Source organism: Rhea americana, unplaced genomic scaffold (genome assembly GCF_003343005.1).
Source record: "Rhea americana isolate MKP2758 unplaced genomic scaffold, rheAme1 scaffold_180, whole genome shotgun sequence".
Classification (NCBI taxonomy): domain Eukaryota; kingdom Metazoa; phylum Chordata; class Aves; order Rheiformes; family Rheidae; genus Rhea; species Rhea americana.
Window position 1 is genome coordinate 1,078,689 of NW_028185928.1, and position 16,713 is coordinate 1,095,401.

Genomic DNA, 16,713 nt, shown 5'->3' on the forward strand with positions numbered 1-16,713 from the left:
GGATGACGAACGCCTAGTACAATAAATTGCCCATCCTATAGCATAGTCTGACTTTTAGCCATTTTGTAAAAATTTCTTTTATGGGTTCTTTTTTTCCTTAGATCTTGACAAAATAATATTTGTTGCTCARTTTTCTTGGTATATTAATTAAGTTTGAAAGAAGAAAAAAGGTCAGTTATTCTTTTTTTTTCCTTCATTAGTAAATATAAAAAGACAAAGCCTCTTAAATAAAATTCAGTTGTAGTCTAATGGTGGGTGCCTGAAAGGAGTCCTAATTTTTCCTTTCTCTTAGCTTCATTAAATATATATAGAAGGTAGGATTATCTATTTTAAATAAGTGAATAATCTTGACCTGTTCTCTTCAATTACCAGCCTTGACATTTTGCCTCTATTATGTACAGTGAGGCAAAATGAAGAAAAGAACACCTAAAATGTCACTTTAAAAAGCTAACATTTTCAGTCTTCCTGTTTGGCAAGTAACAAAGCCCATTTTATTACACACACATACACGTGGAGTGGGATAAAGTACAAAACCAGAAAGTTCTTAACAGAATTCCAAACACTGATTCACTTCTTACTGTGAACATGTGATTCCCTAAAAAAAGCTATGAGAAACCATCATGAATGACTTTTTTTTGCCTTTTTGTTTGCATATGAATGATACTGAACACTGCTTTTTAAGATTTTACCTGGGAATGCATCCTGATCCACCCACTCACACCTTACAACACTAAAGAGGCTTCTTAACTGTGTTAGGCCTTTATAGAGAGTATTAGGCTATTTGAAAAGGTATCCAGGCCTCACAAACAATTTTGGTCCTAAACTGCTGTCTTTCTCTCTCTTTACTGAGTGGTGAACAGAAGTATCTGCCCAGCAGCCTGTTAACTTGACATAAATTATTGGACAAGGCTACTACCAAGGGAGGAGGAAGCTGAAATGTGTGGGTTAGCAATCACCAAGCCTATTAAACTACTCCAAATTCTCACCCCTCCGATTCACAATTTCTCATGTTTTGGCTTGACCAAGAGGCAGGTTGGTGAGGCAAGCGGATCTGTGGGGGTGTGAGAGGGATGACCCTGGAAACAAAATATTGGTTTTACATCACAGGGTATCTGTTACAGAAGAATTTCCTCTGGCGCCAGCAGGTATTTGAGTAGGCATCTGAGTGGATCCCAAAGGGGAGAAGGAAATGGAAATGGAAGTTTTAGAGATCAAGTTGTTAAGCCTTAAAACTGTTTGAATGACCCATGATAACTACCCTGCAAGGTTTTGTCCATGTGATGACTTTCAGTGGCAAGGAGTTTTTAGAGCTATTTTCTTACTTTTTTTTTTTTTTTTTTTTTTTTTTTTTTTTTTTTTTTTTTGGTGGAGAGTACAAGCTGAAAGTACAGAAGGGCACTAATAAATGAATGCAAGGTCCATCCCCAGCCACTGAAAATCAACTGATCCACAGCAGATAGTGTCTGCACTGGGCAAACCGATTGTGCAGCTTCATCCTGAGAGCTTTTTACTGCATTCCCAGTGCTCTTTAGCGGTATTAGTAACTGCAGCCACAAAGTATCATAGACTGGGTTGGTAAAGTTTTACCCTGAAAGCAAATTTTGGCACAAGTTTGTTCCTCCTGGGCTTGGGAAGCAAAATCTTCCTTGGCGGTCTGAAGGCTGATTCATTAAACCTGAGCTGTCTGCTGAAGTGCTCAGTAAAAGTGACTCTGATTTATTTGGATTTGTCACTATAAAGGTCTCTGGAGACAGCTATTTATCCTATGAGATTCTTGACAAATTGGCTGAATGGTCTGGGCAATCCAGAGGGAGGACGGTCTTCTCTGACCCTTCACATGGCCAGAGAACAGGTAATCACTCCCCTTGATCAAAAACATGCACAGAAACCACATCATTGCCGAGACTTCTCTACCCACCCAGAAGCTGATCATCGCTGACTTAGCCAAGCACATAAATCCATGCTTGATCTCACTGAAAGAGAAGTATGAGATGAAAATATATGCTCTAACTATAGGAATAGGCAGATATTGAAGAGCTCTTTGGATAGATTTATGCTGGTTATGCTATGTCCTGCTTAACTGGAGCCTGACAAAAGCATTTATCCAGCTACTGACAGAATTTATAAAATACTTGACTGCAACGTGTAGGATCATTTTGGATCTTAACTTTATGAGTATATTTTAACTCACAGCCAGCAACGCGAAATAGTTATGCATCCCTCAGACTGCAAAAGAAAAGTGACTGATCATGGCAAAAAGAGGAGGAGGGACTCTGCCGCTATTTTCGTACTACACCACTCATGTGTATGGGTCTTTCCCCATGCTATAGTGTATAAGGTGATGTAGCGTCTAGTGTCAGTTCTTCTCTTTAATTATCCACTGGCCTGGCTGAGAGTTATATAAACACATTATGGTCACTTCTAAGTAACAGATATTGCAACCGCATCCATCTTCCCTTCTAGCTCTTTAGGGCTGTCCTRCCTTTTGTGTTCCTCTGAATTTTATCAAACTCTTTAATAATGTGCTCTTTGGCCCAGATTCATTGCAGCTGATTTATGCATTTACAGTTGTCATAGGCACCTTCAGAGCATGATTAAGACTATTTAAAATCTGCATTGCCTCTGAAATTTAGATAGCATGAATTCAAGATGTCATGTCCAGAAGCATTTTTCCAAATGACTGGAACAGATGCTAGAAAAAATATACAGCTAAAGGTAAAGGCAGGAAAAACCTAGGAGAGTTACAATACACCTTGGAATATCTTGCTGTTTTGTAAGGATTTTACCTTCCTGGCGCTCCAATCTCCTTCACATTTACACCCATATGATGAAAAAGGTTTGGTTGATATCATTATAGTAGCACAGATTTGAAACGTTCAAACTAGAGGAGACCAAGTTCAGCGGAAGCTGAGATAAAGTATGAGGGGGAATAAAGTAAAGTACAATGGAGAATTCTCCTGCAATGATTATTTGTCCATAAGGGATCCATGGGGATGAGCTGGTCTCAGCCTGTGCAACATGGCAGGATTCTGGCCCTGAATGAACCATTTCAGATTGCGTTCAGCACAAAAACAGTGTGAAAAAAAGCTAAAGTTCATGTTACAGCTTTGGAACCACTGAAAGAAACGCCAAAGACTTTTAAAAGGCTCTCGGAGGGGGTGGGGTGAGTCCAGGAGGGGCCACAGCAATGGTGTTGGTGGTTGGATGACTTCAACCTGGGAGTTTTGCCTGGCAATCTGTCTTGCTAAAAGTCAGGGTAAGATAAACTGTACTCTGTCTCTGATTTCTGCAAGAAAGAAAACAATTGAACGACTGGCCATTCATCACTGAACCACCCCTCCCCCTCTCTAACACCTTGTGTAGGGCTGTATATCCTGGAGCTGCTTAGCTTTCCGTATGAACTTCTTAAAAGGAAAACRAAGAGTTTAAAGTAGCCAGATATGTATTTTACAGCTTGCCTGTAACAAAGATAGTTCAAAAATTGGAGGGGACAGATCAATAAAGAAATGTCTTGGTTGTTGTTACAGTCACTATGTTAAACACATGTATCAGCACATGCCAGTATTAGAGTAAGTTTAATATTAAAGGAACTCCTCTTTTAGCTCTTCCTCTWTAATTGTGCTTATAAATACATTTGCCTAGTCATGAAAATTTGCATTCAATGTTGTGTACCAAGGAGCTCAAACTCAACTCAGACACAGCCTACAAATCTATGCTTTTATCATTAAGTCATGGAAAATGRAGGATAGTATTTGAGAATTTCCTCTGGGAACTTGAGTTAAATCAGTTATTTAAGCCACTGAGAAACCCACAGGACGTCTCCTGTGGGTTTAATATTAAAAAATTACAAATTTGCTAAGAGACAAGCACACTGAAAAGGAGAGGAGTAGTATACAAAGATGGAAAATGAAAGTAGCTGGGATATATGTTCACAGGAAAAAGAAGTAGTCRGAATAAAAAGTAACAGCTTTCTGATTCTGTTACTTCTGATTTCTGGTGCTTCTGATGAGCTGAGTCTACAGCGCATTAACACCTCTGCTGTGAAGCAAATAAAAGTCTACTCTTCTTTCTGTGTGCTCAGTGTTGGCTGCTTGGGGTCCAAAGAAGGCCCCCATGGTCCTGAGCCTCCTCAGCTTCCCTGTGTACCCATGTGAAGTGGTGCTTCAGAGCAGGTTATTTTGTATGAAGCTACCACATAGGTAAGGACTGAAAGAGTCTTCAGAAATCAGTGAGGTGGAATGGGGACCTTCAGAAACAGGATACCGAAATGAGACAGGCCTTCAAGCTGACTTCTTTGGACCCTCATTTCACCCCAAGAATCCGCATTAGCTGTTTTTCAAGATCCCTTATAGAAGAGACAATCCTTTTTTTTTCCTTTTTTTTTTTTAAGGCACAAAGAAACCTAGTAATGGATTTTAACTCTCTCAAGGGAATCCTGTGTTTTCAGTGAGGAAGGATTACAGGAAACTGAAGTAACGCTTTATTTTCCTTCATGGAGAGCTTGGGGACTTCAGAATAATTTAGTCAATGGTGATTTGCTACTTGTGCTATAGCATTACCAATTATGGTACTCTTGGTCTGTTTATTAAACTTTCAGCTTGTCACTCACCACTAATATGATCAAAATTCATTGGTTTTGTTCCTATAAAAGCAACTTTTCTATCTTTTAGAATTACTACTTGGTTGAAGGATGTGTGCTTTCATCTAAAATCAAAGTCAGGCAAGTATCCATTTTGTAAGACATGTGGGCATAAAAATGTGCCAATGTAAACATCAGGTATCTGAGTGAAAAATGTTAATTGGCATTTCAAGAAACAAGGAGACATCACAAAGATATTTTAAGCTTTCAGCATATTTGCTGCATTCTAACATCAATCATTTTCCTGTAACTATCAGGTTATTTATCTTAGCTACCTTTGGTATCCATTACTATAGTGTCTAACCCCTCATAATGTTTCTGGGAGGCAAGGAAGTGTTCTTACCCCATTTTTACTAGTGGGGAGCTGGAATACAAAGGATTCCCCTGTCGTGGGCAACCAGAGGGCATATAACAGCAGGTGATCAGCCCAGGGCCCCAAGTCTCTGGCTAGCTCCTTAATCAAGAAGAGTCTTTCTCTTTAAAATTAGCTTAGTTTGCACTTCTTTTATTTGCACTGTAAATTATAGAAGCAAGGCTGAGTTACAGATATCACTAGACCTTTGCTTGGATGACCAATTTGATTGACACTAAGAAACACAGAAGTTTCCCAGGGCATCTCAAAAAATGACCCTAGCTACAAGCTGTCCAAGAGAGGTAAAAGAGTAGAGAGAGCCAGGACATCAGGAAAGAGGAAAAAGACAGGCAATGGGGTGCATTCCTATGGATGCTGCATCGGGCAGTTCACAGAGGCATTACCTGAGGCGCTTGCTCTCAAGGACACATCTCATCCTGGGAAGGCCAGGCAGGCTCTGGATGCCCAGTGTGCACTAGCAACCTATGGAAGTTGGTATCCTGACTCCCCTTGAAACCTCTCTGCTCAAACAGATCATCAGAGCAGCAAATCAATGGGGATTTTGCATATACGTAAAGCCTTTCTGAGGAATTCATCTGCAGTGTTGAGACAAAACTTGCAGATACTATGCCACATATATATGCCATCTTTTCCTCTTTATGGAAATTTCAGTTAATATAGCTCATAGTGATCGCATGCACACCTTTGTTTTGTCCTCCAGAGTATGGATCAAGACATTTCCCTCATCAAACTTTGATACAAATTTGCTATGTAATCCAAATGGCTGGCATAACAAAGAAAGATCTAGTTTATTTTGGTGCAACCTGCTCATCCCTTGTCATGATATATTATTATTGGAAAAAATTGGCTAATGTAAGATCTGTTCTAGAGGGCAGAAGAAATGGAAATGGTATAGAAATTAAAATGAGACAACAGAAATCCTTCAGCTAGCCACAAGAGCTTTCATCACTATTTTAGATTAGGAGGTTCTGGAGAGCAGGCTATTTGTACTGCCCTCGGTCACCTTCCATCTAACCTTAAAACATAAGTAGACACATATCTGGATCCCATACCGTTCCGTCTAAAAAGAAGCTTTTTTAATGGTTGGTCCCTTAGAACAGAGACTTTATCCTGTCAGCAGTTTTGAAAAACTTGGCCTTTCTTCTTGTATCCTCTCTAGAGTACTTTGAGCAGCTTTTAGGCACTGTTTTCTATTTCCCCTTGTTGAACTGCACAAGCATCCAGAGCCTGCTTGTCCCAGCTAGCAGGAAGTCTTATGGCTCATCTCCATTCACTTTACCTTCTGTGTTAGTCAAAACCCTTATTTAAGAATTAGACAATATGAATATCAACCTGAATCTGTACATACAAAGGAAAAGAGTAGAGTAGGGAGGGAAAAGAGRGACAGATTGCCTTCACAGTCCTTACTTGGGACTCTTTCTCTCCTGTCTGATGTAATTTTAGTTCTTCAATCCTTTCTCAGTCTCATGGAACTCAACACACATATTTATGGTATTCTTTTTCTGCTCTTCCCCTTGTTCATTTTCAGAGTTATTTATTTCCTTCAAATTACTTAAATAGACTTTTATTATGTGCTTTTGCAATACCACTTTCTACAGCTACGCCGTTTTCTATATGTATTATAGCTCTTCATCTATGATACGCATCATAAAACCAAGGACTGCATTGTGGCAAAGTGCCATGACCCCACTTTGGGGATGTTCCAGGAGCTTTGAGAATCACAGTTTGTGAGGCATGTATGAGGTTTGTCAGAGTCAAAAGAAATGCACAGTTACTGTGGTCTTTCTATGTCACTTGAATAGGATGGATAAACTGCTCTCTCCTTTGCCTGGTCTGCTAATTGTTCCCAGTTAAGACTCATCCGCAGCACCTACTTTCTTGAGCTAACTACTGTGTTGGGTGAATCCCTGTGTGCAATCACACGTGTGRGTAAGTGAATATAGCTAGTTTACCGTTTTATTATGTCAATAGTTCTGGTCCAAATGTTTTGCCAGGTATGTGCGGCTGCTCTTTCTGATGTCGCTGCAGTTAGACATGTATTTTTAAAGGTTTAATTTGRCCCCCTATCAGAGATGGTAAAATACAAAGCCCCTATGGCAAATAGAGTGTGGGAGTTCAACAGGGCAAACTGTGGCCAGCTCAATCTGAAAGAGTGTAAAGCAGCCCACAACGAATCTGGGTCCCAGCATGTGATGTTTCATTTGGATGGAAATGGAGGATATAGGCCAACCTGCTGCATTTAATAACGAGTGCTGTGGGAACCTGACTTTCAGAAGCTGCAAGTGTTTTAAGTCAACAGGAGTTTCAGAAAATCAGTGTCTACATGAATACATATTATGCCACAAACTATACAAGTAATAAAAGCTCACCAGAATAGCTGACATTCTTCCTGCCACTCCCTTACAAAATGTTCTTCTTTTCCAAATTTTCCTCTGAAACAACAACCATTTATTTTCCAAAACCTTATCCAGTGTGCTAATTATTGGAAGGCAAAAATGGAACTTATTTCTTATCGACAAGTTTCATCATGTTTTAAAACCACAAAAATGCAAYGGATTAGCCAACAAAGAAACATCATGGAAAGAGATATTCAAAATAATACAGTTATGTCTGCACTTCAGTTCTTCAGAGATAATTTTGCATAGGATATATTGGCTTTTTTGCATATTTCTCTTTTCTTGTGACCACTTCACAAAACAGTCTGCAACCTATAACATCAACTGTCTAGTAATTTCTGAGATGYATCCTATAGGCGATGGATACTAATAGACCCTGGTGCAGAGACAGGAGATGATACCTCTCCTCATCATCTGTGAGTTCTCCTCTGTATATCAATATATGTGCATTGAAAAACAAATACGCTCAGCCACTTGTGTTTGCTTTCTGCAAGCATCCAGACAAAGGAGATTCACTTGCATGTATGTGATAAGTTAACTGAAATTTTGCTGGGCTCAGTACTCATGCGAAGGATTAGCTAGCTATCTTGCTTCTGCTTTGATAACTTCCGTAGCTTACATGCTTCTTGTTTCTGTGCTACTCAACTTTTAGCTGACAGATCCTTTATAGAGCTTAACACAGCAACGGTACCAGAATCCTCACCAATGACTTGACCTAGAAGGAGGAAGTGAGGCGCACACTCATTTGATGTATCCTTCATAGTTAGGACAATAGACTTGCYGTCATCTCTCTTAACATGTTATAATATTTAATGGTGAATTTAATTCTATTGAGGCAGCTTTGCTATTCTTCTTCGTACAGATTGTATTACTCTGTGAGAAACCCTGCTGATTTTAAYGAAGCTACTCAAAGGAAAAGATACTACACGGCATAAGTTATGGTAGAAGAAATCATGTAATTATTACATACTTTTTCAATATTTATAGAGCATTAAAAAACAATTTTGGAATTCTATTTACCAAAGTTTCAATGTTTTTGTTGTTGCATAATTTCAGAATTTTTTWAAAAAACACATGAAATAGAAATACAGTTTATTTGCTTTTAAATTTTCTAACCTGTAATCTGTCAAGCTGTGATTTTCCATTCAAGGTATCACTAAAACTTTCAAGCATTTCTAAATGACAATAGTAGGAAATATTTGTAGTTTTTTTACATGATTCTGAAAAACATTCTCTCAGAAAGCTCTGACTTCCCCAGGCTTTGCAGCAAGAAGCTGAAATTTCTTAGAGGAGGTGGTTAGTCACACAAGTCTCAGATACAGATATGCCTTTTATGCCAATACACCAAAATAACCTTTTTACTGTCTTAAATGTGATATTTTTATTTCTCTTTTTTTTTCTTTATTTCTCTATTGCCCTAGCCTATTTATCAAAAAATTTTTTAACTTTTAAACCAAAACTATTACCAGAACCAGATACACTGCACTGGAAAAGAGCAGTGGGAGGCTTCCAACTCGCTGGCCCTTCTGATAAAGCTATCCCATTTTCACAAACATCTTTGATTCATTTCCCAACAGTGTCAGTCTTCTACAGTGAATAAGACTGAGTCCTATAGAAAGAAGCATCACAGGACTGTGTAATAAAAATTGTATCTTAAAAGAGATACACATAAAGGTGACCTTAAACMTGGTTATTCATGATTTACAGTTGCAACTTCAGCATTATTTTTTCTTTAATTTTTGTATGTTCATATTGTTATGATTAGCTTTATTTCACTTAAGGTATGTAGCAATATGCTTCTGAAGCCCTTCTACTACTTAACTGAGTTTCTAGGTGAGACCAGAAGTGGGCAGGAGAAATCTCAGTACAATTACATTTTCTGTAAAAAATACAATATGAAAATAGTGATCTGGTTGCAGTTTGCTTCCTGACCATTCACAAATCTAGCTGAACATGACTTACGATCAACTGGCTGCCTGCGGGTGACTTCCTTGGTTATTCTCCAAATACAGGAAAACATCCGTATTATACCTGGGCCAAAAGTTTTAAAACCAGCTAATGATTATGTTTTCCTCAGCTGTGGTTGACCACATCTTAGACTTGAGGTTTTCCTTGGGTGAATGTTCAATGCACAACAAAGATATGGTGCTTTGATAAATGATGCAGCATATCAAAAAAAAAAAAAAAAAAAAAAAAAAAAAAAAAAAAAAAAAAAGAGCCACGCCACACAAAATCGTTAGACACTTAAAGAAATCTTGGCCTCAAGTTCCAAAGCAGTCTCAAATTACTGTATTATTCCAACTCAGAAGAGGGAAGATTAGAGGCATAAAAAGTGGACCTTATTTTCCAGGGGAATGTCCGTAACATGGCACAGACCAGTGTACGCCTGTGTGGGACACGGCCCTGTCTGAGACCCTGCAGACCCAGCATCCCAGTCCTCTGCCCCCAGCCAGGCTGACATGTGCTAAATGGTGTTATGGCTTGGTGCTCTGTGGTGYACAGCTCTATAACTCGTCACTGAACACTACTTTCCCTCAGGGTCCCAATTAGAAGTAAAAGCAAGATACAAACAGTGCAGCTAGAGCAGTGTAGAGATGAAAGTCAGTTATAGAGTAAATGCTGTACTGATTTTTCCTACACCTGCACGTCAACCTCTTTTTTTAAACATARATGAAGAAGTGAATGTATTACAAAGGCCAAAAGGACTTTAGCTCAGTCTGTCTCTCCCAGCCAGCTATTAATAGGTTAGTCAGTGGTCCCAGTCATCTAAGGAAACCTCCTTAGTGGCCACATCATCCCTACAATGGTGGCACCCATYCCAGCTTTACCCTTCACACAGGACTGAGCTGGTCAAGAAACTGGAGGTGGGCCTCAGCATGAGAGTCAGGAGGACTTGGCAAGGCAACAAAGCTGAGGGGAAAGCTATTAAAACCGGGAGCTGRATTAGGGGTACAAGCTCTGGGAGCAGGGAAGATAAGGAGCAGGAAGGTTGAGAAAGGAGAGGTTGAATTCATGTAAAAACAAATGAGGAAATAGTTGTTACCAAGAGATTAGAGGATATAATGCTCTTTTGAGGCCTGTTCATGTTGGCCCCTGTGGAGGGGAAAAGAAGATAATTTTGTCATTAAAAGACTGTATAATAATCTCTATGCATAGAGGCATCAAAGTATAATATATTACACGTATATCTGTATATACCACACACATAATAATCTCCACAAAACAAATGCAAAAAATATGTCTATGTCACCCCAAAAATGTGTTCTGTATTAGAGATCAATTTTCACCAGCTCCAAGGACTCAAAAATGTATATAAGTCARTAAAAGTTACAAATGTGTAGCACTTCTAAAGGCTCATAATGCATCTATATGCATAAATTTATTTTCAGAATGTATGTAACAGYATACTAAAGCCATTTCAAGAAGCTAGATCATTCTTCCTGCTTTTATTAATTTTTCTGCTTTTATAAATTTAAGAAATGCCTGAAATAAAGTTAAAAATAAGTGTTTGAAAAGGATATCATTATATATACTGGTTTATTTTGTTCTTCTGGGGGCATCTGATGTTGGGAATTTAGAGGTACTTTGTGCCTTTCACTCTTTGGTCATTTGTGCTTAGAGACACAAGCAACTTCAACTTGATTTTCTGTCATCCTTGCTCCAGTAGGAGTCCTTTAGCTCATTTCTAATATCAATCATTGGGACTATAAATCTCTGCAGTACATATAGCCATTTAAATCTCCACCTGCACAAACAACAATCAACCTTAGAAAATAAGGAGGCTCATAAATCTCCACACTGGTGATTAGTAATATTTTGGATCTGCAACAAGGATGTTATAAAAAAAAAGAAAATAAAAATAAAAGGAAAAGCTAATTCATTAATTAGGACTGATATACTGACAATCTGTTTAGTTTATAGCACAGCAAAAACACAAACAGGGCACAGTTAACATAACATGATGTTAGAGGTTAGTGAATTCCCAAGAGCCCTGGGCTTGGAGATGYGATACCTTAATGTACTTATCCTATCATGAGTGGGAAGGTGTTAACTTCCAGCCAAATGGTAAGAAGCTAGTTTGTCCTTTTTCCTCTGGTTCATGCAAGCCAAGGAACCAAGATGGATAAAGAGATACTAAAGACTTCTTTSCTAATTACTGAAATAATGACACTGTCTCCTATTGAAACTTTAATCTGAGGGYAGCACATAGCACTTGGCAAACATAGTGGTTTGGCCCTCCACAGTCTTTATTTGGTTTGTTGTTCTTTTGTTTAGTGGATGTAGACAACCTAATGTGATGTTCACACAAGTCAGTGAGAGATTTTTCTGTGGCTTCAAGGACCTTGGAAATAACTCTGGAGCTCCTGCATCCCACAGTGGCATCTCAGGCTGTCACATTTTGCCCAGAGCTATGTGAATCCTCATGTTTGCTGCTGAAAAACTGGGTTTTCTCCCACCRTCAGACCAGTCATTGTGGATTTGTGTCAGAAAGATGCCACTTGGAAGTCTAGCTCAGCTCTTACTCCCCAGTGTTCGAAGTCCAGGCTACTGAGGCATCTGTGAAGGTTCAGGAGGTGTGGGAGAAAGTTTGTGCTTCACTGGCCTCTTTGGACTCCGCATGTGGGTTTAGAGAGTCACACAGAGAGAAAGAAGAGCTAGACTAAGGCTAAATATTTTTAAAACTCTGCTCTGTAGACACTGAATACATAGGTACATAAGGGTCATAACTGCAGTATACATCTATTTATTCAAATACTCAGTAGCATGCTCATTCATACTAGTGGTAAAATTCCTGTTTGACTTCACTGGTAGCAGAGTAGGGTTCACTTTCCCACAGAAAGGGCCTTATCTTGGCTGCATATTTAGGCAAAACTCCCTCACTTTTGAAAACGCAGTAAAGAGCAGACAGAAAACAGCTCCAGTACAACGGAGTAAAATTCTGAAGTCTGCCCTGCAGTAAAACTCCCAGAAAAGGTGGTTTTCCTATGTGATGTCTATCATCCAATAAACTTCCTCCCCTTCTTTTTCTTCATGTCAGAGTGCTCCTTGTCCACAGCCACGATAACCCTCCACAGCCCTTTCTCTGGAGCCGCTCCACGCCGCGGGGCTCCGCAGAGAGCAGGGAATTTGGGTGCACCACACACCTGTGGATTAGGGCAGTCTTTTTGCTATCTACAGATGGGGGAACTCAAACAGTGAGAGAGGTGACTGGGACTTCTCAAAGGTCTCACAGGAAGCCTGGAACAAGTCAGCTCCTCCTGCCTCCAGAGTCTGTGCTTTAGCTCTGAAGTCCATGCTGCTGAGCCTCAGAGCTCGCTCTTCCTGGAATACACTAGTAGCTGGACAGGATGCACTCTCAAATATAATCATCCACAAATCTCTCTCAGATTAGGTTACAGGGCAGCGTTTAGACGGCATGCATTACAGAGCTCCCTGGAAGGCTTTGCTGGTGGATCTGCTGCTCTCTTTGCTCATGACCCATTTTGGCTTTCATCAAGAATCATGACACCAGCTGCCTGGGTCATCTAGGAGGCAGGGAGGGGGAGAGCAACCCTGCGCTGGAAAGGGAAGTGGGGAAGGAGAAGAGGAGGAGGAGGAGGAGGAGGAATGGGGGGTATAGCAAGACAGGAGGGAGGGAGGGAGGGAGAGTTGCTTTGCTCTAGTTGTGGAGATTTGAATCCCAGTTTTGAGCTCTCTGCAAACATTTGCTGGGATACCTCGTTCCCTGTCCTGTGCAAAGGTCTGTGATTGGGGATGTGGTGTGCTCAGCGGGCAGGGCCCCTCCCCTGGGCTGGATCCGCCTCTCTTATCCCCCAGATAAATTACTAGTGTCCTCACTAAATTCCTCAGCTTTCTCTCCCTTTCCTTCTCCCTCTCCCTCTCCCTCTCTCTCTCTCTCTCTCTCACACACACACACACTCCCTCCCTCAAACACGGGCAAAGCGGGGTTGAGGGGCGGGAGGGCGGGGATCCTCTCTGGACTGGTATTGTGCCTTAGTGCTAAAGGGGGGAGGGAAGGGGAGGAAAATACTGGCGCCCCTTCTCTCCTCCACCGCCTTGAAGCGTGTTTGAGGAGCTACCCTTCTTTCCCCCACCCCTCCCCCTTTCCCGCTGGTCCTTTGGCATCTTCCAGACCATGTCCACTGGGTCCCTCAGTGATGTGGAAGATCTGCAGGAGGTGGAGATGCTGGAGTGCGATGGCCTGAAAATGGATACTAACAAAGAGTTTGGGGCTTCCAACGAGAGCAACGAGGAGGGATCCAATGGCGAGAATGGCTCCCCTCAGAAGGGGAGAGGGGCCTCGGGCAAGAGGAAAAAAGCTCCCCCCAAGAAGAGCCCTTTAAATGGAGTGAGCCAGGAGGGAAAGCAGGTCCAGAGAAACGCTGCCAACGCCAGGGAGAGGGCGAGGATGAGGGTCCTTAGCAAAGCCTTCTCCAGGCTTAAGACCACCTTGCCCTGGGTGCCCCCAGACACCAAGCTTTCCAAACTGGACACCTTGAGGTTGGCCTCCAGCTACATTGCTCACCTGAGACAGATCCTGGCCAATGACAAGTATGAGAATGGCTACATTCACCCTGTTAACCTGGTAAGTCGAGGCCCGCCGGGGACAGGCACTTGGTGTTTGCATGTGTATATGGGGAGAGAGAATAGGGCGAGGAGCTGCCTTGGCGTGTGTGTGGGGAGACAAGCCTTCACTGTACTTCTCACAGCGAGTCTGGTGCTGTCCTGTGGGGTGGCAAAGAGTTACTCTGCGAGGGGACAGACTTCCAGCTGCCCTTCCTCCCTGTGTCCCTTGAGCTGAGCATCCCTGGCCCCATTTGCTACTCCTTGCAGTCCTTTCCAGGACAGGGGTGCAGGGGCCCTGCGGGCCATAGATACTCAGGGATGGGCTGTACTGTGCCAGAAATACCTCAGAAACCTCAGCAGGTTGATGGCTCAGAGGGAAATTTCTACCTTCAAGTGGGTAGGTATGGGAATTGAGGTAGAGAAAGGTGTGTTTTAGGAAGGAACCAAACTAAGGGATTTGTTTTCCACCTCTTCTCTGTATCTTATTGTCCCACCATAATAATCCACAAGCCCCAGATTTTTAGAAACAGAGCTCTTGGGGCTCTGCTCTTATTTGCTCTGATTAACTGTGTCCAGGATGTTTCTCCTACACATGTAAAATTGCAGAGGAGAAATAAACAATGATCTGGACTTCTAAAAAGTGTGTATCTGCCCCGGGCATGCTCTGCAAAGCCTCCCAGCGCTGCGTGGCAGTCACTCCTTCAGCTGCGACCAGCCATAGAAAGTTCTCCCGAACAGCCCAGGGTCCCCCCCTGCTGCCCCAGCCGCCAGAAACATCCAAGTTTCCAGCTCTAAAACTACGTGCAACTGATGAAAACTGCAGCCGGGTGAGATCCGCCTSGGCTGTTCTTAAACATATAGCGTTTACATTGACCCCACGTGCGGACCACGCCTGATAAACGGATTGCAGAGATTTGGGGAAGTTTCACTGCGATCCAGATCTGCCTTTTGAGTTGCTTTTCAAGCGCTCTGGACTCCGGGGGGGCTGGGGGGGGGGGGCGGAGGAAGTATATTACCCGCTGTGTCATCTGGCTTGGGAGATTTCTTTGGCTAAAACCAAAATCCTCAGAACAACAACAACAATATCCCCAAACCAAATGCTCCCCCTTCCACACACAGGCACACAAAATCTTGCCTCTCAAGCCGTGGGAGGCTGGTCGGGGGGGAGGCTGCTCTGGGTGCTGGGGTGCCGGGCGGCCCGCAGCGAGCAAGCGCTGCGCCCCGGCGCCGCGGGCCGGGYGGCTGCGCGGCTCGGGCAGCCCCCCGGCGCCGGGGCCCTCGGCAGGGGATGACACGGCTCCCGTTGGAAGGAAACGAAATGTAAAAAGCTCCCCAGCACCAGTAAGGGCAGAAGCCGCGGGGAGTGCGCGGCGGGGCGCTGCGCTGCGCCGCCCTTCCGCGGGCCGCAGGGCAGCGCCGGTGCGCCGCCGGCGGGGCGGCTCTTTGCTCGCCGTGCGCGGGGCGAGACGCTGGCGTTTGCTTAAAATACCCGGCGCTGCCCTGCTCGTGGAACGAGTAAAATAGGATTCCTCGCTCCGCGGACTCGTGTAACCACCAGGGCAGAGCTGGAGGCGGCTGGGCGGCGAGGCCGGGAGACAAAAGGGCCGTCGCGGGACGCAGCGGTAACTCCCCCGGCCCAAGTCCCTTGTAGCGCTGCCACARACGTGCTAAGCCCGCGCATGCCGGGCTGACCTCCCTGGGACACATCCGAGAGGGACCCTCAAGCGAAATAACCGTTGCAATGTGCATTTTTACATATTTTTAACCCCCTTCCCACCCGTGTCTTTTCCTGGCTACAGACTTGGCCTTTTATGGTAGCCGGCAAACCCGAGAGTGACCTGAAAGAAGTGGTGAACACAAACCGCTTGTGCGGCCCGACAGCATCCTGAGCCCACGGCGGCACCCGAGACCACCGTCCCCGCGTGGCCGGTGAGGGTGGGCGGCGGGCGCGGGCGGAGAGACGCACCGGCCCCGCTTCTGCCCCCGGGCCCCGGGCAGAGCGACGGGGAGAGCCCCTCGCCCGGCAAAGAGGAGACCAAATGTACATTAGCAAAGACTCCACCCCGAGAGATCCCGACTATATTTAACTTTATTAAATGTATGTACAGTCGAGTGTCCTGCAACAACAGCCTTGCTGGTTCAAGTGCTAATAGAGAAAAGACAGAGTTCAAACAAAACCTACCACTCGTGTATCTTTTGTCTGAGACCTGTGAAATATGTAGATGCCTAGAATAACTGACTTTGACAGTCATTTCTATGAAGTAATTCACCCTAAAGATATATAGATATATTTTCTTCGAACAGGTTTTGTTCTATTTCTGTGAATAAACCTTCCTTTCCATTGAACACAGAGCGGTGTAATTTTCGTTTCCAACTCTCATTTCAGTGGGGGAAGGACCGCGCCTCCGGCTCTCCGCAAGCGACCGTGGTAGCGTAGAGCGATGCGGGGCAAACTCACCGCTTGGAGCCTGAGCCGCGGGGGAGGTTATTTTCTTACCGTAGAAGATTTGGACCAAATTCCTGGAGGGAGTTTCGGGGGTCAGAGTAGGGTGGAAAGGGGCGAGTAACCACAGGAGAGGGGCCTTAGGAAAAATACCGACCAGCGAGCGGGCTATGAGGCTGGGTCCTTTTTTTCGTTATTCAGACGGAAAATAACCCCAGAAGTGCAAAGTCGCGGACTGTAAGGTTTCCAGCGCGGTGCGAAACCGAGTGCCCGGCGGGCGCAGCCTGCGCTTTGC

The 16,713-nt window shown here is 43.4% G+C and overlaps 1 protein-coding gene across 1 annotated transcript; it reads left to right on the plus strand.

Annotated features, from left to right (window-relative positions):
• The first annotated feature begins 13,173 nt into the window (after positions 1-13,173).
• Positions 13,174-16,321, plus strand: TCF21 (transcription factor 21). Its single transcript, XM_085301866.1, has 2 exons — positions 13,174-13,994; positions 15,775-16,321. Exons 1-2 carry the CDS (start codon positions 13,545-13,547, stop codon positions 15,862-15,864), a joined length of 540 nt encoding a protein of 179 aa, XP_085157992.1. The 5' UTR covers positions 13,174-13,544; the 3' UTR covers positions 15,865-16,321.
• The last annotated feature ends 392 nt before the right edge of the window (positions 16,322-16,713 follow it).

Coding starts and splice junctions, on each gene's coding strand:
- TCF21 (XM_085301866.1), top strand. CDS start 13,545: ATGTCCACTGGGTCCCTCAGTGATGTGGAAGATCTGCAGGAGGTGGAG. Junction 13,995..15,774: donor ACATTCACCCTGTTAACCTG/GTAAGTCGAGGC, acceptor TCCTGGCTACAG/ACTTGGCCTTTTATGGTAGC.